Here is a 19,313-nt window from a genome sequence, read left to right on the forward strand (position 1 = left end):
ATTCTTAACAATTTATAAATTTGAAGGAAGGAGATCTCTAAGGCAACTTTTTTCTTATAAGAGAGATAGTCTTATGAGTTGAGCGCTTAGGTATCAAAAGGAGAGGAATTAGCAGGCTAACCACTGAATAAAACAATTTGTCTCAGGAGATTGCTGAGCCTTTATTTCTAATCAATGCTCGCGCTGCTAAGCAAGGTAGGATAGTGAATCCTCTTGCCGCAGCGACGAGCGAATTTATACTTGCGAAATCGGCTCCTTTCTACGCTTGGTAGCCCCTACAACGCTATTTTTGAAATTGCTACAAACTTTGCACATGTTTTATCGCAAAATGGCTCGATCGAATTTGCAATTTTATGATTTAAAAAATTAAATATGAAATAACGAGTTTTTTAACATAAATCGTTTCTCGAGGAAAAATCGCCTTTCAGAGTTATAAGTAATACAATTTGATAATCAAATAACGCCAATTTTACAATAAATTTTCGGAAAATTTTTACATAAAAAAATCGCTTGTGATTAGTAGAACAATATTCAAATTACAAACGATTAATATAGCTATCCAATTTTGAATAATAATTAAACAACGAATTTGCAAATTTCTTTTTGTGCCATTTAAAAATCAGCAAATTAGTGACAATCATTGTCATTCATTTTACAGATATGTACAATCGACTCGCTATTTAACAACGCAATTTTAATTGTTTAAATAAATTATAACTTTTTTATTTATTGATAATTCAGTGAATAATCAGTTACTAAATTGTCAAATTCTTGCTTCTCTGTTTCAATACGTCGCGGACGTAATCGCATATTCGAATTAACAATATAACTATTTTTTGCAAAATAACTAACACTATTAACTTGTAAATTAAATTAAACCAATAAATACAGACTTGAGAATTATAACAACATGAAATTCAAGATCAGCGCATCAAAATGGACTAAAAAATGCTTTTGTTCATTTGAAAAACTTTATAATTGTCGATTTTCCATTGTAAACAATAAATTTCCCACGGTCGTGACGTCACGCTCCTTATATGGTAATGTTTTCGCTGAGTTGCTCTAACACATTTGCACATATGTGAGAAAAGCGCCTTCGCTCAATTACCGCTTTTCTTCGATTGTCTCGTGCATGACGGGTTGCTATTTTGCAGAGGGAAAAAAGGTACAAATCAAACTGGACCGTTACAGCTGTGTATGGTCGATTATATTTATTCCGACTTCGGTTAATTAATAATTACAAAATTTTAAACAAATCTTGTCTGCGAATGATACTCGAGGAGCCATCTCACGAGCTAAAGCCTGTACCCTTGCGTCCGTGCTTCCGATTTTCTCCGCGGCCCTGCTCCAATCAGGGTCCGAAAATCCAGCGAGGAAAATCAGAAGAAACAAACGGACCAATTAACGCATCATTGCTTGCTCCATTTCTTCCGAAACCGAGAGGCTGAGAGAGGGACTCACCACCCAACCACCCACCAGAAGGGGCTGTACAAGACTCAAAGGGCAGTGTGTGTGTAAGAGAGAGAGAGTTTGAGTCCCAGTGCTGAAGGAAGCACAGGAATCAGTCAATCAAGAAGTCAGATCCCAAACAAGAGTCAAGACAAAAAGTGAGTCAAGCAACCAAGCAGCCAAGCAGACAAGAAATGAGTTAAAAAGCCAAGAAGCCCAAGAAGCGGAACAAATAAAACAAGAAAAATCGACTAATATAGAATTAGGACCCGCAAGTTAAAAGTGTCAAGTTTTCAATAAAAAAAAGAGTAAGCAAACAAACTTTTTATTTTTTGTAACTTATCTATCTCTCCTCTATCTTAGAAACAGCTCGTGATTCGAAAATTCTTCCCTTTTTCGTATTTGGAGACTACTTTTGATAGGCTCCAAGTACAATTTGTAATAGGAAAACCGGGTTCTACTATTGATAGGACCCAAGATACTTATCTATTATAACTATTGATTGAAATCCAAGGGTAGAAGTATAGATTTAGTGGCACTTTCCCCCTTGGTTTTAATAATTTTTCGATTAGTGATCTCGCTAGTTTATGCGAAAAATCGCAGTACTAGCAATAACAGAACCCTGAGACTGCGCCAAGCCTCAGGTGCACTTGAGATGTGTCGTTGCCACGACGTCACACTGATAGTGCTTTGTGTAGTATATCTTGCTACTTTATAATGGCTGAAAAAAGTTTGTTTTGAATCTTTAAAAATTATTGTGTCATCACGTCCACAACAATTAACTTTGAACTGTTTGAAGCATTAACGTAGATTCACGTATATGAAAATCGATATTAACACAACTGCATTGATAGAGAAACTGCTTTATTTGATTTTTAATTTGTTTGTTTTATTGCTCAGTTACGATTGACGTTCAGTCGTAAATAATACATCGTCTGATTCTTTTTCCATTTTCATTCCCTTTTAGTAAACACAATTTTTGTTTTCTTTACAAATAGCTATTACTTCTTCACTTGATTATATAAAAAATTCTATTTATTCTTACGTTAAGTTACTTGTAATATAATGGATTTTGCAAAGTAACTAGAGAAACTTTATCCATAGAAAATGATTTATGATAGTTTGATGAGGAAACCAACCAGGAATCGCGGTGGCTCAGTAAAGAGAATATCGGCCTCTGACGAGGGAGACTCATGGTCGATTATAATCAGGCTGCGTGACGATGACTTCTTAAAAAAATATATGTGTCAGAACTGAAATTGCGGTTTTCAAGTCGTTCGAATTTGACTGGTAAATAAATAACGGTTTAAAAAATTTTTTTGTATGTGTTTCATAAGCTATGGATTTGTATGAACTTTTACCGTATCGGAACCCTAGAGAGGTCAAGATTTCATTTTAGCAGAAAATAAAAACATGGTTTTCGATGTATTGTGACCTGTAAAATCCGAATCTGTATTTAGATTAACTCTATCGGTTCTTATTTTTCGTCAGATTTAAAGAAACCGCAAAAAATCCATAAAATAGCATGATTTTGATGGTTTTTTGACTTTAAAAAAAAACTGGGACCTGATAGGCAAAAACAGATGGTGAATTCGAAGTCAGCGACAAGAAATACATAAGGAATGAGTATTCTCTTTGGCGAAACTCAAAATCATTTTTTTTTGTTTTTCTGTTTTATTTTGTTTTATCAAAAGCACTCAACAATTTCTTTTTTTTACTATGATCTTTCTACACTCGTTTACTTGTCGTAATATACTACAATATTTTATAATAAACAATCTTATTGCTTCTTTTTTATTATGCCTACTATTACATAAACTTGCAAGCGTATATATAATTACGCACAATATAAGTGTAGAAATTTATTTGAATCGTTTATTCTTTTTTATTAGATGATTTTAAATATTTAGAAAATTTGGAAGTATTCACCGATCGAACTGTGAGAACAAAACATATGGGTTTGTTTATTTTAGCTTTTGTTATTGAATAATTAATTACAACTTACTCATAATTATTAGTACATATGAAGAAAACCGATTCCGGACGAAATAACACCGACGGTCCCTTGGTAATAGATATTCTCGTCCGTGAGGGCAATGCCTCTTTCTATCATTGATGATTGCGGCAGTACTCGACCGTTTTAATCTACTCATGTAAGTCTGGTGATATCGTAGCGCAGCGTCGTGATTCCGTGGCGCGGTCGTGTTGTATTGGATGGCGATAGTTCCGCGAGATTGTCTTAGTTAACTATCTGCACCGATGAGTCTCTCTCTGCGTCGTTTACGATAAATACGTGACGTTTATGTCTGTGTAAGGCTGAAAGCTACGGTGAGAAGAAGTAATAAAACTTCACACATTTGAATCGAGTATCCAAGTGATTTTCTTATCCAACACTCCCAATCCGTCGATGATGCGAGTTTTGAACTAATTGTCCCTTCGGGCGCGCATTGCATGCTTCGCGCGTGACTGTTAGACCAGTCACGCCGCTATGAGAAAGCGTCGACGCGCGCACTTTAACGGCACGCACAGGAGCCGTCAAGGATAGTCGGTGACCCAGGAGTTGACGACGAAGGAGAAAGGCAAATCATATCGTTTTATTCCTCATAAATTAAATATCCCGTTACGATATATATGGGACGATCCATGTCAACCGGATCACTGCTGTGTCCAAAATTTGATGTGACCAAAAAAATCGTGCAACGACTCATTTTAAAGCTTAGGATATCTACTTTCTGATGCTGTGTGCGCCTTTGCAAAATTCAACATGGCGGCTCCAATATGGCGGCTACAAGAGACAAACTCGTAAACAAAAAATTTTATTTTTCAAAGTTTTAGTAATAAATGTTAAAAAAATTAATATTTCATATTTTTTTATGAAAATCTGGCTCATTTCCTACAAAAAAGTAACAGAGACCATTTTCGCTAAAATGAAAAATAAAAAAGTTATAATTTTTTGAAAATTTTCAAAAATAAAAAACTTTGCTATTTTTTTACTCAGAAGGAAATGACTTTGGAAAAAAAATTTAAGGAACAAAATTGCTTGAAATTCATCAAAACACGAGTGTGAATTTTTTCGAATTCCTTTGAGCGATTTTTTGCTTTTTGGATTTATCGGATTGTTTGAAAAATTAAAAAACTTCCCAAGATCTTTTACAAAAATTCAAAAAAATCGCTCAAAGGAATTCGAAAAAATTCACACTTGTGTTTTGATGAATTTCAAGCAATTTTGTGCAATTTTGTTCCTTAAATTTTTTTTCCAAAGTCATTTCCTTCTGAGTAAAAAAATCGCAGTTTTTTATTTTTGAAAATTTTCAAAAAATTATAACTTTTTTATTTTTCATTTTAGCGAAAATGGTCTCTGTTACTTTTTTGTAGGAAATGAGCCAGATTTTCATAAAAAAATATGAAATATTAATTTTTTTAACATTTATTACTAAAAATTTGAAAAATAAAATTTTTTGTTTACGAGTTTGTCTTTTGTAGCCGCCATATTGGAGCCGCCATGTTGGATTTTGCAAAGGCGCACACAGCATCAGAAAGTAGATATCCTAAGCTTTAAAATGAGTCGTTGCACGATTTTTTTGGTCACATCAAATTTTGGACACAGCAGTGATCCCAATATATATATATATATATACATTTACCCATATATATATACATTGTAACGGGGTAAATTGGTTTAATTATTTTATGCGCGCTAATTCTCTAAAAGGACGCGCGCAGTTAATTATGCTCAGTACGTAAATCGGAGAGCATGTAAAGATAGTCGCCAGTCAACCAATAAGTCGTCTTATCGAAGGAAAGTGAGTGGAAGCTATGAGGTATATGTGAATTGAAAAGCACTTGTTAGTAATATAAATTGGATCTTTTATTATCCCTCATACTCTACAGAAGGTCGGCCCGCGCGTTTGTTTACGTTGACGCACGCTTGTCGGCAACACGTATTGCCGGGACGCTCGCTGTTCTTTGTTAATAGAGACGCTATTACATGCACGCTTCGAGAATGATATTTATTCATCAATTAGGTAACCGCGATCGCGAGATTAAGCTGGCCAGCTTACCTTATATTTGCAGGTGATCAGAGAAAACGAAGAGCAGTCACACTGCACGAAACTGTTTATAATTGTTTTTGTTGCCGGTCGCTAACGCGCGCACGCGGTTATGGTTTCACCCTCGATGGCGAAACCTCACACACTCTTTCGATGGCTCGTGCTCCCTTTCCTCTGCAGACGAGTGGCTCCCCGTGAACAACGGTCTCAGCTAGCTGGCGCTTATCGTTCTCGTCGAGTTTCGGTATTTCGCGGCACGTAGATCGGTAGCTCAAAATGAAGGCGGGCGAACACTATGATGGTCTAAGCTTCACTGGTTCGAATTCTGTCGCGCGCATTCCGTCTGCTCGCGTGCCGAATTCCTTCGTTACCTATTTTGTCCCCCCGGCAGGTGCTGCCCTCACAGGCAGCAATTAAGCTAAATAATCAGCGCTAATTTGACGTTTACCGTCACAACATATATATATGGGTAAAAATAATACTTTTTTAAAAAAACCGTGCCCACGATGGTAACCGATTTGGCTGAAACTTGGTATATATATTCTACATCACAAAAAAAGAAACTGCCTGAAATTTCAGCTCCCTAGTTAAAAAAGTACGTCCTCAGGACAGTTTCAAAGGTCAAAAAAAGGCCTATTTTAGGCGTTTTTCGGCCTATATTCAAACCTCTCTCAAATCTCGATCTTTTTAGCTAGAGAAACGAGAGGGTCGCATTTTTTTTGTCTTTTCAAGAGCTTTCCGATAAAGTAATATAAGTTATAGGTATTTTAAATACCGAGCAACCTAGAGGCTTCTAACTGCAGCGTGATTTTCACGACTTTTGCTCATCTTTCAAGACCTGTAGGATTGTTGGAACTCAATATTTTATATCTTATAATTACAGATTTGGATAGCTCTTGAAAAGACGAAGAAAATGCAATCCCGTCCGTTTTTGCGGCTTAAAAAGTATCGGATTACAGGCCGGTCAAAGCCTGTAAAAAAACTTTTCGAGATGAAAAACTCTGGAAAAGTTCGGAAAAATGCTCAAGAATAAGACAGAAAAGGTTTGGTACTGGATATCGAGTCGTATCATATGATTTATCGTCGCCACTTTTATCTATTTTTTTTACGTATTTTACGCTTTTTCCAAATCATAGGTATTTTTTTTAACTCTTTCACTGCGTAATTTTTCTATTTGTTACTTCTATCCATTAAAATGAAAAGTCGTGCTCTTTGTGTGACCGAATTATAATAAAATGAATGAGATTTATGATTTTGCGAATATTTGCTGATAAAAGGTATTGATTAAAGTATTTATCGTGAAACTTCAAAAACAACTTGTAAAATTATTCATCAGGAATAAAATCTTTATTTTTGTGCTACAGCAACTATTTCTAATTCAGTGTTAAATGAATAAAATTTTGCTTTCATTGTCTCCAAACCAATAGGTTCAAAACAGTGATATCTTCTAGTATTTTTTATAGTTTTAGCTGACTCAAATCTACCTTTAAGCTTTTTACCTCGTGATTCCACTTCTTTATCAGAGATGTAAAGATATCTGAAAAGTTATTAAAAGTTTTTGATTATTTAAGTCATTGTCAGCACCACAGGAAATAAAATTATTAATCAATCTTTAAATTCTGGCTTTAAATACACCAAACCAGAATCAACTTTGTTCCTGTCTTTTAAAAGGATCTATATAATACTTTAAACTATCTCCATAATTTTCAATAATTTTAGAAAGCTTAGTTTTATAGTTTTTACAAACTTTTTTCCCAGGAATAATAATAAAATCACATACTTTCTTTACTTTTTTTGCTAAGTCTAAATTAACAGTTTTTAAAGCAGTTGATATTGACTTATTATGTTCACTCCACGGATCACAACATTTTATCTTAGAAAATGAATAATGAGTTATATACTTTTTGTAATGATATTTACATATACCTTTATTTTTCATATCTTTTAAGCCAGGTATTCTCTAATAAAGAAGTTCTAGCTCATCTTTTTTTAAAGTTTCAGTTTTATAAATTACTCTATCCGCACGGTATCTATTCAAGTGACACTCGCCCCCCACAAAGTCTCTCACGCAGCAGCTGTTTGCATCTGTCATATTGTCATTTGATGCTAATGTTTTCAAATAATTTTATTACTATATACTACTACTCAACTTCACTTATAATCAACACCTGAGTTCTTATAATCAATCCCCGTTATCTCAAAAGGTCCCTTACATTCCGCGCCTGATTTTGTTTTGCCACCTTTTAATAAACAAATTATTTTGTTCATTCGGAAGTGTTGACTATTCGCCTTCTTATCATAATATTTCTTCGACTTGTATTTTGATTGAACTAGATTCATTACTGTTAGGCGACTTAACTGTGAAAGTGACGTTGCGGCTTCAGCTAATTAATTGTAGTATGGTAGAAGTATAACTTTTGGCGGGAAACTTGATGTTGTACGGGCCTTTTCGCCTAGCAAAATTTCGTTTGGAGAATAGCCGAGAGATTCATGTTTCGTTGTATTGCACGCGTGTTGTGTTGTAGACAAAAGTTTGTCACACAATCAGTCAGGATTATTTGTATATAGAGCCTTAAGTATTCTTTTATTGTACTATTCAATCTCTCTACCCCTCTCTGATTCTGCGGGTGTAAGGCTGTGTTATTGAACTTCTTTATTCAGAATATTGTCACGAATTACTCTAACAAGTTGCTGATAAAGTAAGCGCCCTGATCGCTTGAGATAAAAATAGCGGGGCCGAAATAACAAATTAGTTTTTCTTTACCAACGCGCGTGCGACTTCTCTAGCCGTTGCATTAATTGTCGGTATTAAAATAGAGTATTTTGTCAAAGTATCTTTCAGAACTAATACATATTTTTTAATAAATTTGAATTCTTCTTTCTAATATATTCAAATTTATTGGAAATACCTAACGCATACGACAACGCGGCCAAGTGATAATTAAGGTAGCAGTAAAAATGGAACTAGTCCCACGGTTTCTAATATTTCGGGCTGAAAATTTTTACAGATTCTTTAAATGATTCTGAACAACATTACATATGGATTAAGTTGTAGCTGGTATAGATAAAAATAAAAAATTCAAAACTCAAAGTTTTTTTTGAAAAACATGAAAAAAAATTTTTAGATTTTTTTAGATTGGACCATTGTATTCCTCATGAAATTTTACATATAAAACCATATCAATCACTCCCGTATCGATAAATTATCATTAGACTGGAATTTTACTTTGGGCTCCCTTTAATCATTTTTTCGTCGTCAAAGTTGATTGGTATGAGAAGTGTATAATGCACAATATTAGTAGTACTCTATTTCCTTATTCTCTTTAAAATAATGGATAAAAACGTTATGATCGTGTATTTTCGAGAACAGGTATATACAATAGCTATCACCTTATAAATATTCTGACGACAAGATTTTCGCTGTCTCGATCGGGTCACTACAATTTTTATAGCTCAGTTGGATGACAAGGCTTTCCGTCATCGATTAGGTGTTATATTCAGCTTCATCGTCCGTATTAATGATAGAAATAGACAGTTTCCGCCCCCCCCCTTAATGCGGCTGCTGCCCCAAAATTTCGTACGTGATTGCGCGCACGTCGCATGTTGTATGTGGCGAACAAAATTCGCTAGCTTCGGACTTAATGTTAAATTTATTTCATTCACATGATGTGGTCTATATATATATATGTATATATATATATAGCAATTCGTAGAATCGATCATTCAGCTCTTGTTGGCATGACTTTTTTCGCTACCTTTCTCCTCATTTCGTTTGTTCCATTTATCGACATTGGCGCATGTTTTTTCTTCAAATTGCAGCTAGGATAATTTTCTGAGCCGTGAATCAGATTTGTTCCTTTTAGAGTTACCCTTATTATCCAATGTTAATTTATGTGAAACTATCCTTTTAGTCGCGAAAATAAACTTTCTATAGTAAGGGAGTGTGAATATAGTTTTCTGAGGTATTTTTCAACGCTGAATCGAATTCCAAGGTCAAAATTATGAAAAAAACCATAACTAAACCAGATGTTAACTACCCGTGCTAAATGAAACAATTTTTCAAAGTGTCAAAATTAGCATCACCCCATGAGAACAGGAAAGCCACTATAATGGCTCGACCATCGATCGCCATTTCATATATGAGTATTCTCCCATATTAGATACACATATTATGGGTTATGTGCTTTGATCTCTGTTATTGCTTCCGCGAATGGAAATTTCTGACTTATCCATCGCTTCTGCAAGTATCGCATTCCAGGCGTGTTATTTAATTATTTATTTTTTGTTATTGATATCAACGGGAGTAGTTCTCTGTACTAAATAAAAGACGTAAAAAAATAAAACGTGAAATAAACAAAAATACTGTTAAATTTTATAATAACTCAAAAAAAAATAGTACAAATAACAAGAAAAAAATAAAGAATAAATAAATACAACATATAAAGAAAGTGAAGGATGGGAAAAGAAAACAGCAGCCAATAAACAACAGTCTTAAGCACTAAACTACAAGGAAACAAGATGGAAGAATAAGCAATGAAAAGCAAGCTAGCAATATAAGAAGATATCTGATTTTACAATAGCCTTAAATGCGCCAATACTAATGAAATGGTAAATGGATATCTATAGGAGATGAGAGATTGGTGATAATATTGCAGGAATGATCAATGACAGGAAATATGATTGAGGACACTTTTGTGGGAATGGATAAAGAAGGTGGCGTAACGAGACTGAAAAGAACGAGGTGGGACTACAGTGCCGGTCAGCCACTTTTACCCCCCCACGGGCAAAACTAACTTCAAAGTTTTATATCTCTGGTAGAAATTAACGTACAGAGACGCGCGTGGGTGCGTTTGAAAGGTCTTTCGGAGAGCTTTCAAATGATATAACTCACGGTTGCCATCGATTGTTTTTTGAAGTATACCATTTTTTAGCTATTACCAAGCCCTATCTGAATCACTCATCAAAAATTTATTTTCGTCAAATATGACGCGCGCACGGGCATTTTTTCCTGGAAGTGACAGTTTTTTTCAACATTTTTTATCTCCGTCAAATTGTAACAATCGAAAAAAATTTTTAGGAGAAAAAATGTTTGTTTTTTCACGTAGAACACTGCAATAATTTTTTTTTCGGTTTTTCGAAAAATTTTTTTTTTCGGTTTAAATTATTTTTCAAGGTCGAAAAAAAAAGATTTTTTTTTTTATGTAATTTACGATACTTGTTATGTAGTATTGTTGAATGGGTGGAAAAAAATTTTTTTTTGTGGCTTCTCATCTTTTTAGCGTACCGACTGTGAGAAAAAAAAATTGAAAAAATTGGACCCGGAATCTTTCCATGTCCAATCGTAAGTCCAGTACATCAGCTGGAGAACTGTGTGATGTTAATATCACCTATTATTTATTATTTTGTTCGTATTCTCGTGGTCTGTCACGTTAATGAGTAAGAATTCGTTTTAACTTTAAAAATATTTATAAATATTGAGTTTGAAATAAAATTATAAATGAAATATCTAATGATCGTTTGAAATGAGCTTAAGGAAAGATAGACTTTACCCTAGTTTCTTATGGTACGAAGTGTTCGAACTATTTACAAAAGTATGAGAAATCATTGTCCCTTGTTTACGATAGAATAGACAGCAATAGCGAAATTCTAAAGCATGTAAAATTTATAGAATTAGATATGGATTATTCAAGTATAATTTACACTTATCGCAAAAAGTATAGTCTAAAGTTATTAACTAATAAAGTTAGGTAATAGAATAATGCAATATTTACAATAAAATAATGATAAAATTTTACATATAGCAATAGTTTATCGCTTGTAGAAGTAATTCCAAAAAGGAACCACTTAAATTAGTTAATAACATTTGAATTATAAGAAATTTTCGTATTTTTGCAAAATCTTATCATGTAAATATTTAATCAGTTAATTAAAATTATTAAATTAAAAAGATGTCGTTATTATGTATAAAATTAACGCTTTTGATTTATATGTAATTATTTTTTTAAATAAATTATTAATTGTTTATTTATTATAAACAGTAATAACTAAGCTGTTATCAATGAAATGAATTCTTACTCATGTTTCTCAGATAGTCATCTTGAATTCAGAGTATCCGTTTTATTATAATAATTAATATTTACAATGTAATAAACAAATTAAATTTGCACATTAAAGTTTAATATGATTTAGTAATTAAAAGTAATTGAAAATATTATAATCTGAATCTTTGCCCTAGTATGATCTCTGTCTTGGTCAGGGGAAGGCTCAGTCCGTGTTCGGTCATCTGCCGTCAAGAGTCGCGAGAAGTACTATCGGTCTCGCTCCGTAGCAAATGCGCCCCGCCTGCCGGCAGGCGTCCGTCACACGTCGAATTGCCCCTATTGTTGAGCGGCCTTGTCGAAATCCGTGCTGGTTGTCCGCCAGGCCTCCGTTGGCTGTTATTGCGTTCGTCAGTCTCGGTTTCAGTAACGCTTCGTACAGTTTGCCTGCTGTATCTAGCAGACTCAGGGGTCTATAAGAAGATGGACTATTCGGCTCGCCTTTTCCTTTATGTAGGAGCACTAGTCTAGCCATCTTCCACCTTCCAAGGAAGATGCCATCCCGCAAGACTGCGTTATACATGTTCGGGAGAAGTCCTAGTCGTGCGCCTGCGATCTGCCGGAGGATCTCCCCCGGTATACCATCTGGTCCGGGTGCCTGACCAGGCTTGATCGTGGACACAGCTTTAATGAGCTCTGCCCGGATAAACTCTGGCACTGTCGTCTCTTGTTCGTCCGTCATTTCCTCCGTCTCTGGTTGGTTTGGGAAAAATCCATCTCTTATTGTTTTCATGGTGTCTCTGTCTTTTGGTTCCGAAGAGCCTAAGGCCCCCGATTTCTTGGTCACCATCTTGTAGCCAATTCCCCAAGGGTCCCGTTCCACTTCCTCGCATAGTTCTCTCGCGCATCGATTTTTACTGTCCTTTATTTTCACAGTTAGTCTCTTTCGTGCCGTCTTGTACTCGGTCGCTAACCTATCCGCGTCTGCGCTCTTCTTTTTCCTCGCGCGAATTAACTTCCTGCGACAGGCAATGCATTCCCCACGGAGGAGACCGATCTCGTCCGTCCACTAGTGCATTGCTCGTTTGTCGGCCCTGCCCTGGTTTTTGGTCATCGTGGCGTCACACAGTCGCTTCATCAGTTCCGTTGTCTTGTCCGTTATCCATTCTGCTCGTTCCCGCGGCCCGAGCTCAGCTATCGTGTAGTTTCGGGTCAGGTATATGCTGACGTAGGTGACAGTGTCTACCCTCACCCATGCGTTATATTCCCCCTTGCCGGACGCCCGTATTCTACTTACCGGTCTCCCTTTAACCCATACGGCCGAGGTGCCGAGGGTATTCAAAAACCAGCCGTCTTGTGTTCGTAAATTCCACGGTTGCTCGCTCAGTATCAATTTTTGTTCGTGCTTCCATCTTTTCGAGCGCTGCGTCAATGCGTCTGAGCTGCGCGCGAAGAATCTGGAGGTCTTCTGTAGTCTGTGCGTTATCATTGTCTTTCCGTACGTTCTTCGTCTCAACGTCCGTGTTGGTAATCGACGTTGCCTTCCACATGCACAAGGTGCGGCCCTCAAAATCCTTGCCGCTGCCCGTGGCCACCGGGACTTTCACCCGATCGGAACCCAGGGTAGATTCTCCGTCAGAAGGGGTTACCACTTGAGGTACATCAGTGTTTTCATTGTGCATTTTTCATAGTTTTGTGTCCCGTTATGCTAAAGGTCCCTCGTGGTCGCAACTCCACGAACCGCGCTGGAACGACGCGCGGTCCCTCAGGCCCCCTGTCCTGTGTGTGTACCCCGTGTGTTCAGTGTTCCTCCCTGTGGTGTGTGCGTGTATGTAAGTGCCCAAGGCGAAACCGGGCTTCGTTCACGGGGAAAGCCCGTGTAGAGAGATCCCCTTCACTCGCTTTCGGGCGGTTCCGTTTATAGGAGTCCCAGACCACTTTTCGGTAAGATCCGTTTATAGGGTCGCCGAGCATTCACTTCCCTGGTTTACCAGAAGGCGTGTGTGTGTGAGTGTTTTCGTAGTGTGTGTGTGTGTGTATGTGTATAAGTGATTAATAGTTGGACACATCGGCAGAATACCATCTTTTGCGTCATTTGTGTGCCATATCTTCCTCTTGGCCGTGTCCGTTATAGCGTTGCTGCTCAGAGCATTGACGCGACGAACAACGTTTCCACCGGGCACGGTCGTGGACGTTGGAAGCTAGCATTTGCCCAGTGAGGTGTAACCACTCACTGGACCAGCCCGGCGTAGTCCAGCCAGGATTAGTATTGTTAGAATTACTCTCATTGTCATACTTCTGTCCTTCCTGTCCTTTTTCTCTTTCTGGTTTTCACTTGAAATCATCGCGCGAAAATGCCGATGAATGCACACTTACCTTGTACTGAACAGATTGAAAGAAAAAATATTCTCTTCTTTCCTTCACACCAATACCCCACACCTAGCACCAAATGGATGTCATTGGTGGTCAGTTTGTTATGTTGTTGCCCGGCCCTTCAAACGGATTTAGATGTGTGAATAAACGAGAGTCGTATTTAGTCGGTAGTTACACTTTATTCAAGCTTAAGTATCAAGAGAGATCGCATGTGTGCTTGCGCTCACGGTTCCTGCGTACTTGCCCGTGTCCATTGCCTGAACGCCCCCCACACGGTAATACGCGTTTGTTTTAATACCTAATCGTTCAGTAGATAAGCAATGTATTTTTCAGGACAGGTTATTCCCTAGGCACTAGAGACCCTAGTTTTTTAATCAATAGAATTTATAGACAGATTAATTTTTTTTTTATCGAAACCAAGGACCCTATTGTATAGCGGGGGTCACTCGCCTATGCTTATCGCTAGGAACTAGAGCTGTATCCTGGTAGATTTTGATCAGTAAAATTAATTAATTTATAGACAGATTGATTTGATTTTAATTATTATTTTTATTGTTGAATTAAATAATAACTATAGAGAGAACGCTTCATCACGTGTTCGACTCAGCTACAATTAAAAAAAAATGAATGGACGCGTCGAGGAATCGTACCCACGTTTTTTGGGTCCACAGGCCGGCACTCTACCATTGAAGCCACTGCGAGGTATATCTTGTACAGTTCTCAGTCTGTATACTAGCTATATATTTGGCATATGATCCGAGCGCGTGGTGGTGCGAACGCTCTCTATAGGAAATGCATAAAGGCGGGGAGCGCGTGCTCTCTCTCGTTCTGATTCAACAGGTTGGTAGCACACGGTTGTGTGAAGCGCGTGCTAGTTCTCTCTCTCTCTCTCTCTCTCTCTCTCTCTCTCTCTGTTTCTCTCTCTATCTCTCTATCTCTCTCTCGGTTTGATTAAGCGTGACTATGTTTATGTTTAATCATTGTGACGGAGAATTTCGGCTCGCCGACTTCTCCTTCGTCTCTCTCTCGTCCGTTCACTACACCCGGGCTGAGAGTGTGTTGGTATACACTCTCATGCCTGGTTTTTCTTTGTTTGAGGTGCGGCGAACGGGCATTGGCGGAGCTGAGGGCGGCCGACGGGATGGCGATCCGTTGCCAGGATCGTCATGCGGGAGAGCGAGCGGGATGGGGAGAGCGCGAGCTGCGCACGGATCCGATGCGTGCGCAGCCGGGGGGGAAAATCGGCAGTTTCGTTTGGGCTGGCCGATCGCGTGCGCGCGTTTGTTTTCGTTCGTTGCCGATTTGGGTTTTCCGTTGGTTTTTCTTTGGAAGCGGTGCGGTGCTTCGCCACGTCGTTTGTTTTGTGGATGCGCACCCGGTGGTTCTATTTTGGTTTGAGTGAGAGTGAGTGGCTGGGTCGCGCCCAGCCAAGCCTTGCCGCCCAGCACCGGTGTGCGCGGGTGAAAGCGAAGCCCGTACCGCTGGCGCGCGCGTGTTCGGCGAGCGAATCCGGCGAGCGGCTGAGCAGTAGCACCAGCAGCAACAGCTGAACAGCCGCAACAGCGACAACAGCAACAGCTGCAGCAGCAACAGCAACAGCAACAACATCAGTAGCAGCAGCAAGCCGCAGCCGTTGACCGGGAGCGGCCATCTTCACCTGAGGTCGCCGTTGGGAAGGTCGGTGCCGGTTTTCTCTCTCTCTCTCTCTTTCTCTCGCTCTCTTGCATGTCCGGGGTGTTCGCGGGTGCAACGGTGCAGGTCGGGCAGTGATGCCGGCCCCCGTTACCGGGTTTTGAGTTCGCGGGCGCTTAGGCTTAAGCGGATTATCGGGCAGTGATTGCCGATAATCCGATTAAGCGGATTAGTGATTTTTGTAATAGGCCGATTTGCGAGATGGAGTGTGCGTGCTCCGTCTAATTATTAATTTGTGTGTCTTTCTTTTATTTTTCATTTCTTGTGTTTGTAATAATAAATTGTTAATATATATATTTGTGTCATAAATCACTGCGTCAACCCGTTCGTTTTCCCGATTTTCCTTCAATTCGTGCGCGATTGGCACACACGCTTGGTGTGCCATTCAGTCGTGGGAGCATTCGTGCCTCCCGAGCCCTCCTTTGATAAATATTGTGCGGACGGCCGCGAGCAAGTATTCTTCAACGAATAGTCGGCTTAAATAATTCCGTTACATCATATATATGTTCCAGGGCAGATTATTCTCTACGCTCTATAGACCCTAGTTTTTTGATCAATAGAATTTATAGACAGACTAATTTGCAGATAAGAGAGGGACGCTATACTCTCTGTCTCTCACTCTCTCTCTCTCGTTCTAATTCAGCTTGGCTTAGTGGAATGGAAAGTATCTTTTCCTGTACATTTTTTTGGCCGATCGTCCTTACTATTCACGCTTTTTTTTCGATATTCCGTTTGAAAAATTTATTCTTAACTTTTGTTTCTTTGAATAATAGGAAATCTTATGGATTTTTTTTAACGAGGTTGCATCAGTGACCGCTGCGCTGGTGCCTACTAATTGATTTACACTACAACAAGATAGGCTTATTACACCTGATGCGATGGACAGTATCCTATCTTGTAAATTTTTTGGCGGGTCGTCTGAGCCGTTCACCTATTTTTCGATATTCCGTTTGAAAGATTTATTCTTAACTTTTATTTCTTCAAAATATAAGAAATGTTTTGAAAAGAGATGTAATTTACAAAGAGTATCCTTATTTGTCGAGAGAAGGGTTTTCATTGTTGAGAGAAGGGTTTTCGTTGTCGAAAAGGTAAGGAGTTTACCTATATAAAGTTTTCTGTCGAAACTGATTAATCAGTAGTTCAAAAACTCGGTATCTTTGTATTTTTGTAATGCGTTGTGCTCGTAGCTATAAAGCTAAAATATATTTAAGAAATGGCGTTTATTAGACAGTTTTTGATTTTTCTGTAAAGCGTGTGTATGTATATTTATGCAAATATATAACATAATAATTTAAAAAAGAAGTAAATATTTAGTCTGCAGCACGGATGATTCCGTTGGAGATATTCTACAAGATGCTCATCAGCTTTTCGTGGTGGTAATTACTTTTCTTTATCTTTTTTTCATATATTTTATTCCTCGTAATCAATTCCAATTTTTTTTCAGATGCTTCAACTGATGAAACTACAAGGGGATCATATTTTAATTATGATAGGGATAGTTCAACAGTTACAGTAGTTTTATATTATTTTTATAAATAGATATATAAAACAATTTTTAATAATAATTTTTGTGTTTGTTACAGTGGCAGCAGGATCTAATAAACCACAGAAGGCAAACCCAATAAATAGCTGAGAATATTTAGCAACAAATATTCAGAAAAAAAGTTTTTTGAGTAATGAAAGATGAATGCGATGAAAACATTGTGAGAAAATTTATTGATCTTCAAAGTATAAAGTATACAAATAGAAAATCATCAAACTATAAAAAAACAAGAGGAGTGAGAATGTATACTGTTAAAAACTATATCTCATGAAGATTATCGAAAATGTTTAATGTAATCAGAAATTATAAGGCGTGAACAATGATGTATAAGTAGTATATTGCACCAACTAAAGAGTGAGAGAGCAAAAGATAGCTTCAGCCCTTATGACTATAAATTTTGTATGCTTGAAAACAATCCAGAATGAAACTTCCATGGAATCATTATCAAACTATTGAAGCAATAAAACTCAAAGTGAACGCTACAGCAGAGCGAAAGGAAAAGGAAGCTCAGGATATTTCTGGAGAAAATATATTTCACTGTAGTAATCAGATTCCTCTAACCGCTGTTAGATGTCGCTCAAAACAAGCTATTTACGGTGGGTAGGAAAAAGAGAAAAAAATTTAGTAAAAATGTTAAGAAGCGACTAACAAATAACCCTACCCAACTGTCACTTACGGATTTCAATGAAACTTGGTAGACTGGTAGAACATTGGAAAATAGTATACAGGTATATTTAACGTAATATTCCTTATTTACTGTTCTACCCTGTGGCAAGAACTCATGATGCACCACGCCCCTGCAGTCAAAGAAAACTGTAAGCAAAACCTTTACATTTAATCGAACTTGGCGTGCTTTTTTTGGTCTTGGTGATCCAGAATGCCTCCACTGGGACGATTGAGTCTTAGTCTCGACGTCATAACCGTATACCCATGTTTCGTCACCTGTTATAACCCTGTTGAGTAAATCTGGATCATCGTTGACGTCATTCAGTAGCTCTTCGGCGATGCTCATGCGACGTTTCTTTTGGTCGAAATTGAGCAATTTCGGAACAAACTTCGCTGACACACGTCTCATGTCTAAAACACTCGTCTAAATTGATTGGCACGAACCAAATGAGATGCCAATATCATCAGCAATTTCTCTAATGGTAATTCGACGATTTCCCAACACTATTTTCTTCACTTCTTCAACATTCTCATCAGTTGTTGATGTGCTGGGGCGTCCAGAACGAGGTTCGTCGTCGGTGTCTTCTCGGCCTTCTTGAAAGAGTTTATACCACTTGTAAACATTTTTTTGGCTTAAAGTATACTCACCGTATGCCACTTTCAGCATTTCAAGTGTTTTGGAACATTTGATTCCATTTTTCACACAAAATTTAATGCAAACTCTTTGATCCATGTTTTTAGACAGCAGCAAATCGTGGAGCACGCAAAACACTTCTAACCTTGATGCCTCTCACAAACAAACCAAACATACTACAAAGCTGAAATTTGGAACGTATGTTCTAGACGAGTGTACCGACATAACCAAATAAAAAAGTCGAAGATCGAAAGGACGTAGCCCGCTAAATTTCAAAATTCACCTTACTTTTTGATCACACCTCGTACATAATGTTAATTAGGTGAACCACGTAATCAAATGAAAGGTGAAGATATTTTTTTTTTGGTCTCAATTGGCGCCATGTTTCGTTGTTGCTGTGTCATTCTGAAACATAAGAAACAAAGTTTTTTGACATTATTATACCAATTCCTCGGCCACTTACCTAATTTTGAAATGTTAAAAAAATTTTTGAAAAAATGGCGAACTTTTGAAAAAAAATTCATAAAAGTTTTTTTTTTATTAATGCAAAAGAGTTATTAAATAATTTGTTAAAATAAAATCCTTTAGGTTTATCGACTAGCTAATTAAATTTCCTTTAAAATGGTATTTTTTTTTTCAATAGCTTTAAAACTCGCTGAGTAATCAGTGGCGCCAATTGGGAAAATCGAAAAATTGAGTTTTCGAGAAAAACGCGTTTAAAATTTGCGGTATACAATATATTATTTTTTAATAGAATTTTTTTATACTTACAGCTACTAATCGACTTTTGCACTATTCAGCAATGCCTGCTCCATAAAGAAGCCCTTCTTCTTCTTCGAAATGTTGATTTTCAGATGCAGTTTTCCTTT

The 19,313-nt window shown here is 37.4% G+C and overlaps 1 protein-coding gene across 1 annotated transcript in view; it reads left to right on the forward strand.

Annotated features, from left to right (window-relative positions):
• LOC131674317 (mitochondrial import receptor subunit TOM20 homolog) overlaps nucleotides 1–17,306 on the forward strand; it is a 77,780-nt gene extending 60,474 nt beyond the window's left edge. Inside the window, exon 3 of the mRNA XM_058952915.1 lies at nucleotides 17,185–17,306. Within this exon, the coding sequence (XP_058808898.1) occupies nucleotides 17,185–17,226 (42 nt within the window). The 3' untranslated portion in view covers nucleotides 17,227–17,306. The remainder of the gene's footprint in view (nucleotides 1–17,184) is intronic.
• The last annotated feature ends 2,007 nt before the right edge of the window (nucleotides 17,307–19,313 follow it).

The sequence above is a fragment of the Phymastichus coffea genome, unplaced genomic scaffold (genome assembly GCF_024137745.1).
Source record: "Phymastichus coffea isolate CEN01 unplaced genomic scaffold, Cenicafe_Pcof_1.1 PCOF00230, whole genome shotgun sequence".
Classification (NCBI taxonomy): Eukaryota; Metazoa; Arthropoda; class Insecta; order Hymenoptera; family Eulophidae; genus Phymastichus; species Phymastichus coffea.